General features: G+C 42.8%; 1 protein-coding gene across 32 annotated transcripts in view; it reads right to left on the bottom strand.

Annotated features, from left to right (window-relative positions):
* camk2g2 (calcium/calmodulin-dependent protein kinase (CaM kinase) II gamma 2) overlaps positions 1-22290 on the bottom strand; it is a 67371-nt gene extending 45081 nt beyond the window's left edge. For all 32 annotated transcript variants that reach the window (XM_084076653.1, XM_084076681.1, XM_084076665.1 and 29 more), the window contains exons 1-2: positions 22069-22290; positions 20452-20546 (exon numbers count right to left, since the gene is read on the bottom strand). In XM_084076653.1, coding sequence (XP_083932779.1) covers positions 20452-20546; positions 22069-22133 — 160 coding nt within the window. In that variant the 5' untranslated portion in view covers positions 22134-22290. The remainder of the gene's footprint in view (positions 1-20451; positions 20547-22068) is intronic.
* Positions 22291-22580: the final 290 nt, after the last annotated feature.

Raw genomic sequence — 22580 nt, 5'->3', positions numbered from 1 at the left:
CGCCTCGCAGGTCTGCATGTTACGTTTGTGACATCCAACCACCATCCGCCCTCCCACCGTCGGTTGACCCTCTAGGCAATTTTATTATAGGATGGTCTTGACCTATATGTAAAGTGCCATGAGATAACTTGTTGTGATTTGGTGTTATATAAATACAATTGACTTGACTTGACAGTGTAACACAGAGACACACACCCACACACAGAGCCCAGAGTGCTAGTTAGGCCGTCATGTGCATCAGTGAGGAGCGTTGAGCTGATGTTCTGGTTCTGAATGCTAATCCTGCCGTCAGTGTAGTGCCTGCTACCGCCTCTGTATACCCCATCCTCCCACACATACAATCTCTCTATCCCTGTCTCCCTCTCTCTCTCTCTCTCTCTCTGGATACCCTCCCATGTCTGTCCCTCTCTTTTATTCTATAACCATATATACACACACACATACACACACACACAGTGGACATTTTGCAGTAAAACTATCCTGATAGACTCCAGCATAAAGGGTCTGTCACTGAAGCAGATAGGAAACATGACATTTAAGGAAGTACTGAGGTCAGTTCAGTTGCATTCAGTTACATATCGTAGCCTATGTAAAAATTGCCGACGTTGGGTCGACGGTTCACGTCACAAATGTGACATGCACAAATGTCAGACACAACAGAAACCGCTAGTCAAAGACGACGATTTGCGCATGGGACCCCATCAGAGGCCTCCAGGGGCCGTTGTCAAGGCACACTGTGTCCCTTTCATGCCCATATGGAGTTCTGTGTTAGCCATGCCCAAATATGAAGCCCAGGCCAGACAATAACATCAGTACAATGACATCATATTGATCACATCGGAGTCCTACCTATGGGGATTTGCGGAATATATATCGTTTGTACCACCGGGGATCCGACCAACTTCCCACACTGCACATCACGACCATGGATCCTCAGCAATACGCATGCCAAGTTTCAGGTCAATCGGTCGGACAGTCTCCATATATGCCCATATATGGGCATATCTATTGGATTGGTGGTGTTCTAGACAACCAAATCTCCATACAGTATATGGCCATATATATACCCATATATGGGCATATCGGTCGGATGTGCGATGTAGATTTGAGGGGCCGCGTACAAGAAAATGCCCAAATGCTCTCACCTACTTTCATGAGTTATGAGTTTCCAGAGTTACTCTCTGCTGAGTCTGACTGAAGTCAGTGAATTCAGCCAAGTAACACCATATCAGATATGGGAAGAAAAGCGGGATGAGGGATGGTTGGATGTCAGTAGAGTCAAAGATCTGACTCTAACTATAGGGCAAAGAGTGGACGCTACAATAGGTGTTGGTGTGGCGCCTTCTATGGTCAAATGTTGCATATTTTTTGCAGCTAAATCATTATGAAGTCAATTTTTCTGTTTTTTGGTGACACTGACAGCACAATCAACTATCGACCTGAACAACACATCCATAGATAAAGCCATTTTGAAATCACCCAGCCACAAATCTCAAGTCGTGAACTGGAAGCTGTTCGAAAAGTTCAGACTTCACCACTAGTAAATACCACATCACTGAGTATTTATTATGAATGCTCTTCTTGTGAATATGGTGAACACAATACAACTTGAAAGCACCAAAAGAGGATGTTTGATTAGATAAATAAGCAACTGAGAGAGTGTTGTCTGATACAGTAGCTGAGGGAGTTTTGTCTGACAGTTGATGCCTGATAAGTTTTGTCTGACAAATGATGCCTCTTGGGAGGTTTGTCTGACAACTGATTGATGTCCTAATATGGACACTGTTAGCATTGTGTTATCTAGTACATTGAGTAATGACTTCATGGAGGGGGAAAACCTGAGTTATACTTAGTTGCACACAGGTGTGAAAATAGCTGATCTACAACCATGTAGATAACTCAGGCTTATGATCTGAGTGCTGAATGACACCAGTTGAGAACCACTTTTATGGACCCAAACTCACCACTACCCCCTTGTCCCAAAGCTCCCTGAACAGCATGTTTACATGAGGGGGAAATCAAAGCATTCTGTGGACATTCCACAACCTTTTTTTCTCAGAGATTTAATAGGCCTGGTTTGGCCGCTTGTATTCTGGGAAGAGGGACCTGCCAGCAAAAATAGGTCTATTTATTTTTCAGTGCTGGCCTTCGATGATAGCTTCATTATGCTGGTGGATAGTACTACTATCCAGCCGCCTACTATCATACTGTAGTAGGCGGCGTTGGCTGCAAGCTCCATAGGAACACCAATAGAGTTCTGACAGAAATACTAGAAACTGACCAGCGCTCTCTGTTAACTGTCTGAAACCTTCAGATAGACACTATAAACATGTGTGACGATAACTAGGTGTGAAATCTGTACCAACCAATAGCACCTTGCTGGACTGCAAATTAAAGAGGCCAAAATAATTCTAAATGCACATTTTCCATCAACTGGAGCTCATTGTACATACAGTTATAATATTTTGTATATGGGGATACATTATATTAAATGATAGAGCAAGTTTAGTAAGCAATACTATATTCTATTCTACTTGGTCTCCAAATACTAACTATAAACTGACTGGAAGGTTCATCAAGAGATGAGAAACACACAGAAATGTACCCATACAGCACGAAAACAGCTTAAATTTGGGGAAAAGTGATTCTCTGCATATGGCAAGGGCAAATGTCCGTGTGCAAGTTCAGATTCATAGGCCAACCCACTGAGGAGAAAATGGACGAGGACAGACGGGACAGTTTTCTTCATTTTATCATTTACATTTTAATTTGTATTATTAATATTAATAATAATTATTGTATGATTATAGCAGGAAAGTAGGATAAAGTAGGATAGGATAATAGGATTATAGTAGGGTCGTGTAAACACACAAACAGAAAACGCATGCAGAGCTTTCCAGGAGGTACTGTGACATAAGTTCTGGTCATGAGTGGGGGAATACACAGCACTTAGACTAATTGAATTGGAGTGATGGCCGCCAGCCCAGCAAGCTGCATCATCATATTCAATTTATCCATCTATCCCTCTATCGGTCTGTCTCACCTGTCTGCTCTGCTCAAAGAAGGAGCATTAAATGGGCAGATGGAGGGACTGATGGTGATGGAGCTAATTTTAGTCCCACATCACTGCACAAAAGAAAAGTGATCTATGCTTTAACCCAACCCGCCTCCCTCCAGTGCACGCACGCACGCACACACACACACACACACACACACACACACACACACACACACACACACACACACACACACACACACACACACACACACACACACACACACACACACACACACACACGTGTAAGTGCATGCATAGATACAGACAAATGGCAAATCAGTCTAGAGCTAATGTAAAACCAGCAAAACAAAACTAACAGAAGTCATGGCTTCCTTTAGTCCAGTCATTCAGTCAGTGAGTCTGTCAGAGATAAAAGGTGGTCAAAACAAGTCAAGTCCAGGCTAAAAAGAAACCCTGCCGAAATATCAGTCAGCGGCTCCGTGAGTAACATGTCTCATGAGGGAATGACAGCCGAAAGAGAAACCTGAATCCACAGTGAGCCAGGTTGCCATGTACTGCTCTTCCATCCTCTAATTAGTCCAACCTGGCAACCCACTGCCTTAGCATAACAGGACCTTAATGTAGTGAGTTAGTGATTATAAACAAACTGCATGCATGCTACAGAGAACACTCTGAAACATTTTAGCATAAACTCATGTGTGCAAGCACACCGCTGCCCTTACAAGTGTGTTTCTAGGGCCAACAGTGTCTGAGAGACAGAGTGTGTGTGTGTGTGTGTGTGTGTGTGTGTGTGTGTGTGTGTGTAGATAGAGTGTCAACCGCTAATGCGGTTAGGTAAGACAGGCATCTGTGGTCTCTGTGGCATGGCATAGCTTAAAACACTCAAATGTCACTCATTCAATCCTTGGGCCAATATGATCTGACTGTGTGTGTGTGTGTGTGTGTGTGTGTGTGTGTGTGTGTGTGTGTGTGTGTGTGTGTGTGTGTGTGTGTGTGTGTGTGTGTGTGTGTGTGTGTGTGTGTGTGTGTGTGTGTGTGTGTGTGTGTGTGTGTGTGTGTGCTCATAAGAGTAAAGCCAATAGTTGGCCTTGTCATTCCATTTGATGAGAGTACAAGCACAGTCGAGCAAGAAAAAGTGAGGAGAGGCAGAGATAGTGTTATCCTTCCTCTGACTAGTAGGATGGAGATACTGTAGACGGTAGAGCACTGCGCGGGAGTATTTTCTTTTTTTTATCCCACGATTTTGTAACCCTTTTTTCACCCGGTGCCAATTTTCTAAGTCATCCTGGCGCTACACTCCCCCACCGGCCTAGGGAGCCCAGGACCGAGCTCATGCCTCCTTTAATGCATGAGAGCCAACTGACCTTCTTTTCACCTGACAGGGGGGAGTTTCCCCGGTAGGACGTAGCGCGTGGAAGGAACACGTTATTCCAAACGGTTCCCTTCCCCTCCATCAGGCGCCCCGGCTGTCATGGGGGAGGCGGTATAGCGACCAGGATTACTACATGTTTTTGTGAGGGTATTAACTACCCTAGGGGACACGGGGAGAACATGCAAACTCCACACAGAGTAGGCCCTTTCACCAACCCCACCTAGGGTATGGGCACTGATGACGCGGAGGACAAGACACGCCCACACCGTCCCCGGCGGGAATCAAACCCCCCCCGCTCCTGCCCGCTCCCGTTGGATTTCGGACCATTCCCGTCTGCTCCCACAATTATTTCATTTCTCACCGCCCGCAGTTCATTTTTGTCCGCCGCTCCCTCCCGCAAAAAAAAAAAAAAAAAAGCCATTTAGTTATATTGTGACACCGTGACGAGCTGAGCACACGTGCACAGCATGAGAACGAGAGAGAGAGAGAGAGAGCCAGAGAGAGAGAGCCAGAGAGAGTCTCCGCTTGCGTTGTAACTTAAGTGTCATGGTGGGAAAATGGAAAATAAATACATAAATTGGCACTATAAAATGTATAGACGGAACAGAACAGACAGAGAGACAGACAGAGGGAGGAAGAGACTTGGGTCAGCGTGGCCCAGAGAGCAGACGATAGATACTATAAATAGATCCAATCCTCCTCCAGCTTATGGTCCTGATTGAAGATGACCTGGCCTGGACAGAGAGACAGAGACAGACAAAGACAAACTCAGACAGGTGGGGGACAAGCTGAGTAAGAGTTCTTACCAGACCTGGGCAATTAACCAAAAATATTTCGAAATAGATATTTATGACCAATAACAGAATTATTCTCAGGTACTGTGTGTAAATATGCAGATAATTTGTTTGTTTTCTTTGATTGATCTCTTTTTACCCTTGCCCCCCCCCCCCCCTCTTCTTCTTCCCTTTCTTTCTACGGAAATAATAATACGATATAAATAACTATGCACTATTTCACTTCTGTAAACCTGTGATGTGACAATAAAGCTGATTCTGATTCTTCATCTTGCTTCATCTAGTTAATCGAATAATTGAGAAGCAGCTTTTATTTTATTTCTAATATAATCAACAGGAAAAATGTGAATAATTTTTATCATTGAATATATCGACTGGTCTGATTAACCACTTAACCCTGTATAATATTCATTGTGCAATGGTGGCGTGCAAAAATACAGGAAATATCCGATCTATAAGCTCACTACGCGTTGCGTAGATATTTTCAGTATTCATTTGTTTATAATCGTTAAATATTCGCAATCGGTCTCACTTGGCATCACATCAGTGAGTTATATTATTTATAAAGTATGAACGGAGATGAGGAGAGGATTATGAAAAGCTAACGCTAGCTGGTAGACTAGCTGGCATTACCCCCGGTATAGCCTACATCTAATAATCTCACCTCCTTATAATAATCAGTCAGATTATCCATAAATCCTATTGCATGTGTCTTTCAGCACCACAGATGCGGACTTCTCTCTCACTCTCGCTCTCTGCCTCTGTGTGCGTGCTCCATGGCGCACGTTTGATACCAGTGTTTACAGAACGCCACCATTCTTCAGTGTGGACAGAAGTGGACAGAAGTCATAGAACAAAAAAAGACCAAAACGTGATATGTCATGATGTAGTGCCCATAAATCTAAAATCTGACTGATTCCCCCACCTTTCCTACCTTTCACTCTGCAGTCAATTTAATTGAACAGAACCCCCCCCACACACACACACACACACATACACACACAATGAAAGTTTGTTTTGCAAGTCACAGGAGTCCGTTTCAACACATTTAGAGGCATTTCCTCACCACTTCCTGCATAACGCTGACTCCTAACATACATGATGCATCTGAGCCCGCAAATATTTGTCATTACTTTTTCGCCAAGCCATCCTGACCTCTTACAGTACAGCCGGAAGCTGTGGGAAACGTGCCTTTTGTTTCTATTCTAGCGACTTTGATCAGCACGCCTCTCCCACACACACCGTGCAAGATAATGCTCTCATCGTTCAATTTTTACACTTTTAGAGTTAAATTGACACTCAAAATTCTGCAGCGCAATCACCAGTTGAAAACAGACCTTTGCAGGGCAGAGGGGCAGTAATGATCAAACAAGATCTGCTCACTTGTAAATGGTATTCATGTAGAGATGTAGAGAAATACAAAAAATGTTCTCTCAGACATTGATTGATGAACAAAAGCCCAGCAATCATTGCATGTGTGCATGTGTGTTTGTGTGTACAGTAAATGTCAAGTGACACCCCTGTAGGTACTGGATTGAACAGCAGCAGCACACCCATTAACATGATAACTCAGTGTTCACTCCGAGTCTGTCTCTTCTCTTTTTCTCTCTGCCGCATGTCATTTCCTCTTCCTGTGTTTCTTTGCTCTCTTTTGTTCTGTAAGCTAAAGCACAGTCTTCTTCCACAAGACAGTTGACCTTAGAGGAGGCAGAACAAAATGCACTTATTTATATTAAACTCTGGACATCTAACGTTAATAATAGAACCTCCACAATGTTTGAAGTCATGTAGCGGCCATACAGGTATGCCCTAAACAGACTGGTATACTGCATGTGCAGCATATGGCTATATTACTTTGCATTTTCATCAGAATCATATCCATTCATCTGTATAAATGTATCTGTTGAAAAAAATTGAAAATACTGAGCGTTCTGAGCTTGCAGATCTGCTGTTTTACTATTTTGAAATAAAATGTAAAGCATACATATATGAATAAATATTAAATGCATGGCCTGTTTTGGACACTAGAAGTTCAGGCCCTCACACCTACGTTGTGCTGCCAATCCGACTGATATGCCCATATATGGAGATCTCTGTATGTCAGTCCTTGTCCCCTTGATGACCATATATGGAGATATCTGTAGCTGTCATTCCATGTCCCTTTTATGCCCATATATGGAGATCCCTGATGTTATCAGTATATGCTCATATATGGGCATGTTGATAATATATGCCCATATACGGAGAATGGAGATCTATGTATCTATCAGTCCTTTTCCCTTTTATGCCCATATATGGAGATCTCTATCTGTTAGTCCACTATGTAACTTTAAAAAAAAAGTTACATAGTGCCACTTTAATAGTCAACAAAAATGTTGTGATCGTGACAACCCTAATGGTTGAAACCATATCTAAGAAAGGGATTTTGTAAAACATAGCAACCATGAAGAAACGGATGGTATTTAGAATGGTTATCTGAATGCAGTGGGTATTACGATCCAACGGATTCATCTGTAACTAAGCAATCCAGGTTAGCTACCCAGCTAGTATAGGGCTAGAGATTACAAAGTGAATAGAGCCTATACTAGTTTAACACTGCAAAAGAAGACGGTGAACTTTTTATCTAAATGGCATTTTAGTTGTGTAGCTGACACTCGTATTCAAGGCAACACTACAGGAGGAGGCTGAGGTGGGCATCTAGCCGTCTATGCGCAAGGTCACCCATCTACATCTACCAGCGAATATGCGTCTGTCCGGGTTGAGACTGAGAGCATACAGTCAACTCCAGAATCACTAACCGCTGCAGGTCTGGTTTCTTCAGTGGTGATGCTGGTGAATTGTATTTAATGGGCCTCACACACACACACAATATCTCATGATGTAAGGCTTACGTTGTGATATAATTGTCAGAAAAAGCAGTGTATTTTTGCAACATTAGTGGTATTTGAAATATAAGTGCAAAAGAATGGCTTATTATAAACCATGCACCATTCTATCCATAGTATATGTGTCTCACTCTCTCTTTCCCTTGTCATCCATCTCTACACTTCTCCATCTCCCTCTATTTCTGCCTGTTCAGTCTCTTTCACTCTCCTTTGTCCAGTGACCAGTCTCAGTCCGTCTCTAGCATAAACATTTTGCCCAAGCAAGTCCACAGAATCATTAGTGTGTAATCCATTAAATTAAGTAATTAAATGAAGGGCTGATAAAGATTAGTATACAGATATAACACAGTAACACGAGAATAGTAGTTAGTGACAGGCTGTTATATAAAGTGCTGCCAATGTTAAAAAGGGGGGGGGGGGTTTGCATCATCTGGGATGTTCTTTCACTCTCCCTCCTCAAGACACACAAACACAGCGTCAGGCATATACTGCATTATGTATGACTGCTAGACAGACAGAAAAACTTATTTTGGTACAGTACCATTATATATATGTGTGTGTGTGTGTGTGTGTGTGTGTGTGTGTGTGTGTGTGTGTGTGTGTGTGTGTGTGTGTGTGTGTGTGTGTCTGTGTGTGTGAGAGACACACACACTGTATATAGTGCTATTATTCAGGGTAAAAGAATTATGAGAGGGTTCAAGGTGAGGTTTAATCCAGCCCTCTGTGGGAAAGAAAGGAAGAAAAAACATCTTAAAATGTTGTCACCTTAGTTCACTTGCTAGCATAACGCTAATATCCCTTCCTGTGTGTGTGTGTGCGCACTCGCACAGACATATGTCTATCTCCTTAAATTTCACTAGGTGCGGGCGGCTCAGACCAAGCAAATATACAACATGAGATCATATATAAAGCAGAATTATCATCACTCAGGCTTCTAAGTGCCATACAGTATGTCATGAAGGACATAATTTAAATGCATATCAGGTCATTTGTGTGCATGCAAAACCCGTAATGCTTGTGGAAGCCTCTGAATATGCAAGACAAGCTGCCCACTGCACAGTTAGTCAATGAGGATAAAACTAAATGTACCGCTGATTCCTATGGCATGAATTCCTTTACATCTTTCATCTTTGCTGGTATGCCTTTCTGAGGTAGCTCATAGGTTAATATTTTGTGTGATAGGCATTGCATACACCTCGTTTAAATAAGTTAAAAAGAAATTAATGAATAAATATAGGGCAATGACTGCACGGCATGATATATTTTTTATCCAACAACTATCCCCTCAAGGAAAAGCAGTGGGAGTAGACCATTCAAAAGCCACCCTTGGCTGCCAATAGAACACATAGGCCCAACACACAAAAACATCCTCAAACACACTGATGAAAAGGTGACTAGAATGCAACAAGTAAGTAAATAGACAGAGGGAAATGATAACTGATGAATAGCAGGTAAGCAGCTGAACGCCAAGTCGGCAGCTTTGCACAGAATCCAATGAGAGCCCACAAGGCTCCCTTTGGAGACATTTGAAGTGGCCGATAACCAATCGGTGTGGATATCTTTAAGATATGACAGAAATACATCTTCATTGCTTCCTGAGGGGAAATTGGATCATTACAGTAACCAGGAACAGGTTATAGCAAAGATGAATGTTTTAGTGACATGAGTTTATGAGTTAAACAAAAAACAAATCACCTCAATTGAATACAGCTGTTGTGGCATGTGTAATCTTGCCAATTCAGAGTATAGATTCAAGAGGGTTTGTCGCTCACTCATGCAAGTGCAAACAGCAAAATGTTGGTGTGGCAAGCTGCCGGCATACTATGCAAACAATGTCATAACAATAAGATATTAAAGCTGCACTATGTAACTTTCCTCTTCTACCCCGGATTTAAACTCGATTTCTTGCGTTAAGTGCTGTAACTTTTACCATTGAGCTAATACAGCCTGCCTGCTTGCTCAGGGGATAAATTGAATCTCCATCAGGTCAAAATTTGAGAGAAGCGCTGTCAGTGTTGCGGAGATAAGACAGGCTCTGCTGCCCCCCACACCCTCAATCCATTCAAAACACAACAAACCAGCATGGATTAACGCGACTGACACTACCCGCTCAGAACAGAAGTGTCATGTCTAAAGGAAAAACAAAAGAGACGTCAGAAGCATATAATGGAACTGAATATTGGAAAAAACAAGGGTGCCTAGAATAAGTGTGACAGAAAATTATGTACACAAAGAAACGGCACAGACTGCCGCCGAATTTTCGGTAGAATCCATGTTGTAAACAACATGCATTAGGTGAAACCCAAAAGAAAAGTGAGAAGCAGCATAGAAGCCAGGAAGCGCTGACACAGTTCCTTGTTTGCCAAGCGATCCAAGAGGCTAATATGGTACTGTATGTGAAATAAGCATGTTGATTTTGTTTTTAAAACCCAACTCTGGTTGTTGTTACTTAGGCTAGTTGTATGCAAATATGACAAGTTAAACTACTGGGCCACCAGAAGAGTGGGCACAACAGAAGCCTGTATGCTTTGGAAAATCGACATGAGGTAAAACATACATAATTTGAACTGAACAAAAAAAACGGAAGTCTCGCTAGACGAGATTTCAATCCCCCCCCCCAGAAAAAAGGGCGCTTCACCGGCGATGTTGTAGCGCCCTGCTTCTAAATTCCGCCGTTTGTTTTTTTTTCACGCCGTTTGGTGCCCCCCTCCCCCCCCAAGGTTGGTGCCCTGTGCTGCACTGCTTTTATCCGCCTGATTGGGACGCTCACGGCATATTTTGCACCATCACGGTGCGTTCATCATCGGTGACGAGTGCCTGTAACACAGCCAGCAGCGTGCGAGTCGCGCGACTGTCTGTGTGTCAGGATTCGAGGCCACAATCACGTGCAGCATGCGTCCCCTCCGCCTAATGGCTGTGTATGGGGCAGACGCTTGCTTTAGCGTGATTGTGTGAGTGTGGCTTCAGGAAGTAAATTCCTGTCCCAGCTATTGGTACGCAAATGCGCTTCCCTTCGTCTGCTGTGCCGCGCAGGCGCAGCATGCATTTTGACGACGCATGCGCACCTGCGCACCAGTTATGTGCACCCCTGCACATGACTAACTTTGCCAAAAGCCTGTGTGGACAGTTTCCAGCTGTCAACATTGCATGTGCCAATACTCGGCTAAGCATTGCAGACGACTACAAACAGTGGACGATGCACAGTGTGTGTGTGTGTGCACGGGCGTGCTTGCGTGCGTGCGTGCATGCGCGTCTGTCTGTCTACTCAAACATCCTTCTGCTGAGACAATAGCAGCCTTGTCATCCCAAAGCAGTATTACTGTAAATGATGACAATGACAACAAAAGGTCAACCAATATTGACAGATGATACCACTCCTTTGACGAAGGGTGTGTGTCTCATCCCGTCCATCCTTCTGTGACAGAGCATGCATGTGTGCATGCACCCAAGACTACATGATGAAACAAATGCAGCCCTATCAAGAGACTTGAGACAAACAATTTGAACAATACTAAGAGGCTAGCCTGGGTGCCAACTGCCAATGCAGTCAGTTTTGAAAGCAATTTTGAGATACTGCGTTAGCCCTGGACCTGAACTAAGACAAAACCTTCTCAACTTCTTCATCGATGATGAAGAGGAATTTCCAGAAAAAGTGAGCCAAACAAACCAGCAACACACAAAAAATATTGTACCTGGTTTGCAAGGCCGCACACATCCATGTGGATAAATGCAGAATGATGACAGCAAACTTGGGTGAGGGAATTCACACACTGGAAGTGTGAAAGATGAAGAGACAGTACACTCGTACCCACAGACATTATGCACGCCCCCCCCCCCACCTAGTTCCATTCTCTTACAGTCCTCTGTGTTCCCTCTTTCAATGAAATTAAATAAAAGTACTCTCCTTTACACACAAAACACATTTGCCAGCATCGTGTTTCTTGTGAGAAGTGTGTAAACTCTTAAGACAAAGAAAAAGCAGCAAGAGAAAGAGAGAGAAAGAAAGAGCAATGAAGAGAAAAGACAAAGAAAATGCCATAAGTGCCAAGCTACACAGTACAAATCCTCGAGAGTAAAATGTTTAAAAGGAGGAACGCTAACCCTAATTTATGTACTTTGTACTACACTGTCACTCACCAAAACATAACTCATCTTCAAGCAAAAAAAAGTGCCGTGTGGAAAATCTGCTACGTTTCGGCAAAAGGATGAAGAAGAAATTAGGCTTTAATCCTGTCAGAAGAATGAGGACACATACAGTATGTAAACATGCCTGTACACTGCAGTATGACTCACACAGTCTGACATGACTAGAACTAAGCAGGTACAGCACGCACACACAGAGTATAGTATATGATCGTCTCTGCCTGAGTAGAGTACACAGACTACACACACAACACACACATAAGGGCGCCATAGCTTAGTGGGTAGTAATCAGAAGTCACCGGTTCGCCTCTACATATTTTTATAGGGTTGAAGTGGTTAAACTCATTGTGATGCTGCTATATTAACTAATTTTGCTGGGTACCCCCTGGAATCCCCTCAAGGACCCGGACCACACTTTGAGAACCACTGCTTACATTCTAGAGATTCCCTAGAATGTAATAATAATCCAGTGTAGCGTTGGCGTTCCAGCCTTCCCTCTGAAACAAACAAGCTAGTTTCCATGGAGCACGGAGGAGTAGGAGGCACGCCGGAACAACGACAGAATGTAAAGTAGAACACAACATAACAGAGACCATTTGGACATAAAAGATCAACTTTGACCCCAACTCCCTGAGACCCTGGGGAGGAAATCTTCAGGTTATTCTGAACACTAGATTAAGATCAAAGGGTGACCGGACATTTGCCATCAGAGCTCATCAACTTTGAACGACGACCTTGTCCAGGTGGTCAGATTTGCTTCATCATTAACTTCGTTTAAATGTGACTTTTTTAAATGCAGACTTATAAACATTGTATTTCTACACTTTGTTTTTGCTTTTTTTTCTTGGCTTTTTTTTTTTTTACTTTCAATGCCTCATGATGCATTGTTAGCTTGTAGATCAGCTATTTTTGGTGAAGAGATTTTGTGTAGAAGGGAAAAAGCGGTCCAAGTCGAGAGCCAACTCAGGTCCAGTTTACCAAGTCTAGAGGGTTTAAGTGGTTAAAATGGATTTTTTTTAGTTCAGTTAAATATTGAATGAAGCAACTTAAAAACTGTCTAGGGTGCACACAAAAGCCAGAGTAGATGTTAAAATGACCCCAGAAGTGTTTTAAAGTGACCCCTTTAACCTCTCACACTAAACGCAACATTTCTCAGGAATCAGAATCAGCTTTAATGTCACATCACAGGTTTACAGAAGCAAAAAAGTGGAAGTGCAAGTTCTATCGTTTTGTTATTTCCATAGAAAAAAGAAAGGGAAGAAGAAGGGGGGGCATGGAGGAAGAGAGATTAATCAAAGAAACAAACAAATTATCTACATATTTAGTTACAGATAGTACCTTGAGGTAAGATTAAAGGTGCGTGAGCATAATAGCAGATGTATACTGTACGTGATATACTATGGACGTTAACTCATTCACTGCCAAGGACGACAATGACAACTCTTTGTTTTTTTTGGTGGTGGTGGGGGGGGTCCCTGTGAATGATCCAAGCACAAAGAAGAGTACACCCAGAAATCACGTGATCACAACAACAAAACAGCTAGGCACCTTTAATGTTAAAGGATTTATAAAAGTAATTTTTCTCTGCTTTCTGCTTGTTTTTCAAAAAACTTGCACATTCAAACGACCATAGTAATCCAGACTCTGGATGTCTGGATTAATGCCTAAATTGTAATTTCTCAACGTTGAGCCAGGTTGTTCTCCTGGTACATTGTGTCAGGTTTTCCGCCTCTTTCCTGTGTCTCATCATCATCCGTGATCAGCCATATCACTATTTTGTCAGTGATCTTGATCTCTAGGTTGGAGCCTGTGTCCTAGGTGTACAGGGAGTAGAGAAGGGGGCTCAGAACACATCCCTGTGGAGCCCCTGTGGGTCTGCGGGTAGAGGTTTTAGATCCCATTCACACCACTTGTCGTCGCTACAAAGATAAATCGTCTGATTTATTTGTTTGTTTTTTGCATTAATATCCTATCTGTGCGATCTTAAAACAAACCAAGTTATTCATTTATAGTGCATTTACAACACATAACTAATTGAACTATGAGAATGCTTGGATATTAGATTATTTTCATAAGCTTTTTTCCCACTAAAAAAGGATGTTCACACAAAACAAATATGTGTCCCATGATCCAATAAAAATGTTTCATAACAAAATATAGGGTAAAGCGATTCCAGTTTGTTGATAGTGCCCAACGAATACGACAGACAAACAGACAGACAGACACTATTGTCACATCACAGGTTTACAGGTGTCAAAATGTGGGTGAAATTATTTTTCATTTACAGGTGATACAGGTTTAACTGTAAAAAAAATAAGCTAATGACTGACTGACTGGCTGAACAAGTCAGCAAGCTAACATGTTTAGTAACCATGACAGAACAGTACGGTTGATTCTTGATTTGCTTATCTTAGTAATTACTTGAATGATGATGTAACAACAGAACATAATAAATAATTGGCCAGTAACAATGGCTTTCCAATTGCTTGAGGCTACACATTCACTTATGTGCCAACTCAAAATATATTGGCCATAGAATGATGCAACCCAAGACTTGTTCGTATAGGTTGTTAATTATGTTCTATGGAAGATCAGCGTTCAAGCTCGCTCACACAGAATGCCATACTGTATGTCTAGAAGAGATGGGGATGAGTGATGGGCAGATGTAAAGAAAGAATGAAGAAACAAGAACACAGTAAAATCCTCAGTGGTATTTTAATTCGGAGTAAGCATCCATTTTGGTCCGTTTTTACACCCCATGGGGAGGGTCTTGAAAATACATGCCATGAGCGCGTGCACACACATACACACAGAGTAGATGGCCAATACTAGCAAGCCTGAGAGTAAGAGGAAGGTGATGCACGCTGTGTGGGGGAGTATCTCCATCATACATGTTTCCATTTCCATTTCTGCCATATAACACTATCCTAATATCTTGATCTCTCCCTCCCTCTCTCTTTCTGCCTCTCTGCCCCAACACCCTCCATCACTTCCTCACTACATCTCTCCGTCTCTCTCGCTCTCTTTCTCTCTCATCAAATATTCACGGTTGGTCCCATTAAACATTCACCACAGCAGCGTTGCTACGTTTATCAGGCCTCTACCAACCGGCCTCCAGCCAGTTACAGGAAGCCCTCCAAAGCCCCGATAACAAACACACAAGCGGCAGGCGTTCAAGGAGGAGGAAGAGGAGGCGATACGTTGAGTGAGAGAGAGACAAAGACGGCCATGGAGGGGATGGCTAGATCTAATGTAGATGTGAGATTGGGAAGGGGGGAAGCGAGAGAGAGATGGGTACAAGATGGAGAAGAGGGGGTAAAGGCGGGTGATGGAGGAGCGGCTGATACAAGGCGGAGAGAGAATAACCCATTAAAACCGGGAAAGCATCTACTGTAACCACTTTAACCATTATTTTATACTTTGGTTATTCAAAAATAGCAGATCTACAAGCTCATAGCACTGCCGCGCTATGAGCTTGTAGATCTGCTATTTTTATGAAAAAAAAATCAATTGTGCAAATCTTTAGTTAGAATTTATATATTTTTAAGAGAAATTCAGAAATCTTGCTGGGGGGGTTCCTGGAACGAAATATTTTGAGATGGGCGGTGGGGGTCCTTGACAGAGGTCCTTGACATAGAAAAAGTTTGTGAACCACTGATAATATAGCAATGTATGTTTTTTCAAAAAACTGATTTAGAAGGCATTTGTAGAATCCCCAGAAGCAAAGATTTGAGTTAAAAATGTTCGCTTTCCCGATCTTAATGGGATAAGGAAGATGTGGAGAGATGGAGAACAGAGAGAGATGTGCTCGTCAGCTCTTTTCCATTTGCAGCCAGAGCGGAGTGGCCTTGTGTCTAGTGTCAATTATTCAGCAGGACACACACACACACACACACACACACACACACACACACACACACACACACACACACACACACACACACACACACACACACACACGTAACAGTGTAACAATACGCTTGCTTCATGACCCGACACAATACACAAGATAAAAATAGCATGGAATATCGTAAACAACTTATACTGCAAAAGTGCTTGCTTACAGGTAGAATTAGGAATAGCTTAATAACACGAATCCCACCTTGTTTCTGCATAATATTAATTGATTTGTGTAGTTATTAAAAGTGATGGATAGCTTTAAGCAGTGGTGGAAAAAGTACTTCCGCTGTCTTGAGAGATTCTGTCTTGAGAGATTACGACGGATCTGTCTTGAGAGATTACGACGGATCTGTCTTGAGAGATTATGACGGTACTGAATTGTAAAGAGTAACTATTTACACTGCTGGTTACCACAAAAAGTAGTTACAATAGCAAGTTTCAAAGTAACGCGTTAGGCCCAGCAGTGCTGCCCAGTACTGGTTAGCACCCGATGAAGTTGAATGTAGACCGGAAATACCCGATTACATAACTTTCAAATCGCCAGGAACTGACTGGCAAAGGGAAAAACTCTATGGTTCTCTTTCTTGCTTTTTCTTTATTACCTGTCATAGTGGAGGTGCAAAGTGTCCATCTTCCCTAACCCTGCCAGCAGGATGGAGGTGATGGTGCAGCAACCACATAAGGTCAACAAAGAACGAGGACTACCGAGCACAGCACTGGAGAGGTCAGCAGGCCAGCAAATCCAATCAATCTCCAGGTGTGAGGAAAGGTTGAAACAATAACCTCTCGTCACAAAACAAATGTATGGCTTGTGAACTTCAGAGATATTATTGTGAAATGTTCCATCATTCTCATAGTTCAACCATGGAATCCAGAAACAACAAGACAAAAAGCCCTATCTTCCGTCGCCTGTGCTAGACACAAAAATGTATTGAAAAACAATGATTTAAAATGTGAATGTGGTGCTGCGTTCTGCATTCGCTCCTAACCACACCTCATCATTCAGTTTCATTAATCCATCTATACCGCAACCAATTCTGAAATGATTTTAAGTGCGGTTGTTAATTCTGTTTCAAATATGATTTTATTACGAGTCATTCACAGGCTATTGCTTGGAATATAATGTCGGACCTTTCCGTGTGAGGTGCAGAGAGAAACATATCACGTCTCTTGAGGAGACATTAGGATAAGGTGATTTGGCAGCAGCGAGTCAACTTATGGATACCTTTTGTTTCCATCGTGTGATGTTTTGGTGAGCAGAGATCTTTTGTTTCCCCGCGTCTACATTAGCTATATCATATTATTATGCTGCCGCTGCTACTGTATATGATATACAGTAATATTAATAGCAAAGAAATATTTTGTGCAATCTGAATGTAGCAATATTCATTCAATACACCCACAGATCATATATGTTAACATTCATTCTCCCCCTTGAAATTGCATAAAGTTTTCCTAATATTATGCTACTCAATCATTACTAGGCAGTCGTTAACATTGGAAGTCGGTGTCAAGTGTCTATCTGCAGAAACCCTGCTTTCTTCTGCCTGTACTTCTCAATTCTGAATGTTTATGGTTGTCAGCTTTTTGTATGAGCTTGCAAGGCCAGCAAACAATTTCACTGCTTGCAACATATACCAGCGGCTGTTGACAACCAACTACTAGCCAGTTAGTTACAACACAACCATCCCTCTGGGTTATGGGAATTAAACAGCCAATGCAACCACATGTTTAATTAGCCGTCCAATGTGCATACAGATGTTAGCCCGAAGTGCTGCCTTTCTGTAAGCTTCACCTCACCCTAAAAGGTCCTTGCACACCGGACTGTGATGAATAAACTATCCGAAAATGCGTCCCGAAAATGGTGATGCCTCATTAATAGTTTACACAGGTTGATGCTTTAACATTGAACCGCCGATCCAACCAATAAACTGACGATGACATCAGGGATCTCCATATACAGGCATAAAAGGGACATGGACAAACAGATACAGAGAATCTCCATATATGGGCATAAAAGGAACACATGCAGACATATGGTACAACATGTACTCTGACAATGGGTAGAACGGGTACAGTGGATATTGCATAACCAAGTGGGGAATGCATTCCCAACATCCATCGTTCCCGACTTGCATCATTCCAGAGTAGGCTAGTGCACCAGTCTAGTAATACCAATGTATGTGTGGGTGCATGTCTGTATGTGTACACAGTACTGTCTGAAGGTGGGAGTGAGCAACCAAGTGTGCCTGCTTGTGCCTGCATATGTGCAAAATACAGACAATCATTGACCTCTGCGGCTGCCGCCGTGCCCTCCTTGAGCCATGAGAGAATAGGGCTTAATCCCAAACAAACAAAAAGTCAAAGCCTCTCCATTTTGCACACATCAACACTTAGGATCAAGGCTTTCATTCTCCCCTCAACAACTTTGAAAGTTTTGCAAGAAAGTGCACCACGCTACTGCAACACCAGAGATGCTTAATTGCCAACAGTTGAAGACCACAGAAGTGCTGGGCAGTTGCCGTGTGTGTACGTGTATGCTACGTGTGTGGGTGTGTGCATGCAAAGCAACCCATGGCCATTGGTGTAAATGGGAGCATATTTTTGGTGACTGCTGTGTATTGGTCACCTTGGACATTAAGTGATCCAGGCATTTTCACCTGTCTAGCTGCTTAGCTGTCTAGCTACTAGCTGTCTAGCTAACTGTCCATCCATGGTGATGGGGCTGAAGCAGGGATAACTGGCTTGCTGCTGTGTTTGTATATAGAACACATTGTCAAGGCCAAGACATTTCAGCTTTACTAAAGGCCACTGGGCATTGAAAAAGAGTATGTAAAAATGACCTTTATTAATCCCTGTGGGGACATTCTCGTGCGTGCGTGAGACTCTGTATGAGAGTTGGTGAGTGATGTTTGCAAGTGTAATTGTGTTTTAAGTGAATATGCGCGCGTGCCAGATCGTAGATGATCGTGACATGTCACTGTCAGCCAGCCTATGGGATCAAGTGTTTCACCCCCCGCTGTTGCTGGGTCACACACACACACACACACACACACACACACACACACACACACACACACACACACACACACACACACACACACACACACACACACACACACACACACACACACACACACACACACACACACACACACACACACACACACACACACACACACACAGAGAGAGAAGATCTAATCGCCTTGTGGCAAGGGCTTTTTTAAGTATCTCTCCTAAAATCAATCCTTTGTTTACAAAAGGGGAGGCAGGGGCCCAAGAAAGACACAAGACAGAAAGAGAGAGAGAGATAGACAGAGAGTACTGTTGTAATTCAGCTGTCCTCTCCTTGGGAGAGGAACAGCCAAATCAGTCCAGCACTGGTCCTGTTCTGCAGTTCACATCATCACTCACTCTTTGCTGGCCTGTCTGACACTCTCTCACACAAACACGTAAACACACAGAAAACCACAGAGGAGCAACATGTCGTTATAGATAAAAGTTGTCACAAATTTTGTGAGCTCGTAGATCGGCTATTTGTCGGCTATTTGTCCTACATGAAGTATACATAGGGCAGGGCTTACGATGAAATGGCAGGTGGTGAGTGTTAATCTATACATACAGTTGTGTGAAGTTATGGGAATGAATGGATAACACTCGCATTCAAAACTACCATGACAATCAGTACACAGGTGGTTATAAGGCAGATAGATAACGTGGCTTGAATGCACACAGTGTTATCGGATTGTAGAAATGTGCCTGTTTTACACTCTCAGAGTTAAATTACCAATGAGGATTTTATTGTGCCCAATAACACACACAGGGGATGGAAATATTAATTGTGCGCACACCACGGAAAAAGATATTTCCCCCACTGTTTTACACCTGTAAACCTGTCATGTGACAATTAAGTTTATTCTGATGCTGATGCACACAGTTACTATCATTCTGGTGAGGACAAGCGTAGCTATAGCAAACCATGGCTATGGCTTAATGGACCTTACTGTACACTACAGTATGTCTCCCTACCTTAAATTACAGAGGCTAGTCTCTGCCAAACTAGCCTCCAGCTATTTAGTGACTTTAACAGACAGACAGACAGACAGACAGACAGACAGAGAGAGCTGTTAAGGCAACACCAGCCTCACTTCAACCAGAATATTGTGTAGCCCAGAACAGTCAAGGCAGTGCCCAGACTACTCTTATGAACTTACAGGTTTATATAATTCAAAGACAGAGATAGATCATTTAGATAGGTGGGGAGAATGAGAAAGAGAGAGACGAAGAGATCTGTTGTCCAACAGTCATAGCACTCAAATTAATATTCTCTGGACTTACCTCTGGCGGAGAGCTTTTTTGTGTTAATAATTTTAGCAGCATACTCCTGGCCAGTGGACTTCTTGACGCATCGCCGGACAACCGAAAAGGCACCCCTGGAAAGAAAAAAATTAACAACCCTTTAATGACTCCACTCCACCCATATACAACTCAATACTTGCAGCAAACCTAACAGACATCCACATCAAACTCAGCAGGCTGTCAGCCAGGGGCACAGCAGGAAAGTGCATGGTGATGCGATGAACTTGACACATGGGGTCATAAAAGCACTGTGTAGGTAGGAAGGCTATTCATATAGGCCTGCCCCCCTGGAATGTCAAGTGTCATGTATATTTAATATACAGTGGGATATTGTGCGAGTACTTGATGTGAGAGCGCGCTTTGGTCTGTCTCTTCCTGGTGCGGCTATAGTGTGTGTGTGTGTGTGTGTGTGTGTGTGTGTGTGTGTGTGTGTGTGTGTGTGTGTGTGTGTGTGTGTGTGTGTGTGTCAGAGATGGGGGGCTGGAGCTTGTTGCTTACAGGAAGAAACGTGAGCTGTGGGAGCATGAAAGAACCACTGAAATGTGGACCAAGACTGATAAATAAAATAAAAAGGTTACCGACTAATTTGGGGGTTTATTTAAAGCAGGAAACATTTTGTACAACCACGACCACCTTTCAGCTCTGCTGTAAGCTGATAGTAAGTAGAGTACTAACATAACCACAGTCTGTGGTTCAGTTAGTAGCTATTAGACATGATTACAGAGTAGCTATCAAGCCATTGTTGTAAAGCTGTTGCTTCATGTTTCAAATGCAAAAAAAAAATACCAAAATAGTAGCCAGATGGATTTTTCTATCAAACAGCAACACAGCCTACAATTGCGGCCACAGCCATAGCAACTCAGCCTTTTCTTGCTTGTCATGTATGTAGGAATAAGCATCCAGTCTGCTGATAAATACATTACAACGATTGATTTGAAACTAAACAAATAAAAATAAATGGCTCAGCAGTGTTCGAGGCGCGTTGACTTGAAATAAATGAACAAATGACTAGCTAATATATTACGTACATGAGAGGATGTCGTTTGACTCTTAAGACACAAAAGAATCACGATGGTTTGATACACGTTCACATGCATCATGACTCCAGATGAATTAATACTGTAAGCTTGTAGTCATATTGGCAACCCATGCAGCTCCCTCTCTCTCTCTGGAACTTAAAGCAGAAGTTCACCCACAAAAATACTTATTTACTATCAATTACAGTCACCACATGAAGCATTGAATTCATGGAGATTTTTCTTTTTTTTTTGTGACATTCCTAAGTCAATAATTTGGTGTAAAATTATTGCCTCAGGAATGCGACAAAAAAACAAAAACTACAAACAAATTCAATGCTTCACGGGGTGTGTAATTGATAGAAAATAAGCCATTTTGTGGGTGAACTACTCCTTTAACGCGGTGCCTTTCCTTTTGCTTCCCCTGGTTTTGACAGCCTTGTCAACAACACTGAAGTGGACGTTTACAAATAAGCCGAGAAAGAACCAACACCACCACCACCGAGCCGCCGCAGCAGCAGGAAAATAGAGAAAACATGCACCAGAGCAGAATGATCTGCCCATGATGGTTGTCGCTTACTTTCCCAGTTCCTCGTACAGCTGATATTCTTCCGTAAATCTGGTGGAGATTACGATTGTAGCCATGTTGTTGAGAGAGGAGGAGGAGGAGGAGGAGGAGGTGGTGGTGGGGGGATCCGATCGCCTCTCGCTTTTTAGCGGCCGCCTCGCTCAGGGTTGTGGAGGAGATCTGGTAGAGAAGGCAGTACAGGGGGAGAGAGAGGGTTGAGCTGGGCTTCAGCAGGCAGACACACTGCGAGTGAGAGGAGGAGTAGGACGGGGAGGGGGGTGGGGGGTTGACCCAGTGGTAGCGTAGAGACCCATTGCCCGGAGGGAGTCGCACTGTGACTGGCTAGTTGGTCGTCAGGTTCCTAGCCATGGATCACGCGACGGTCGTCTGTCACGACCGTCATGGATGAACTTCAACCTGGTGTTTGCACTTTCTTCATTTACAGCCTGTACATCTACATAAACGTTCAGATTTCAAATATAAAGTCATTACCCCATTTCCACGGATGTTAAGATGATGTACGG

This window comes from Gymnoscopelus microlampas (genome assembly GCF_963454915.1).
Source record: "Gymnoscopelus microlampas genome assembly, chromosome: 13".
NCBI lineage: Eukaryota > Metazoa > Chordata > Actinopteri > Myctophiformes > Myctophidae > Gymnoscopelus > Gymnoscopelus microlampas.
Note: the sequence above shows the minus strand (reverse complement) of the source record. Positions and strands in the feature narration are given on the sequence as shown.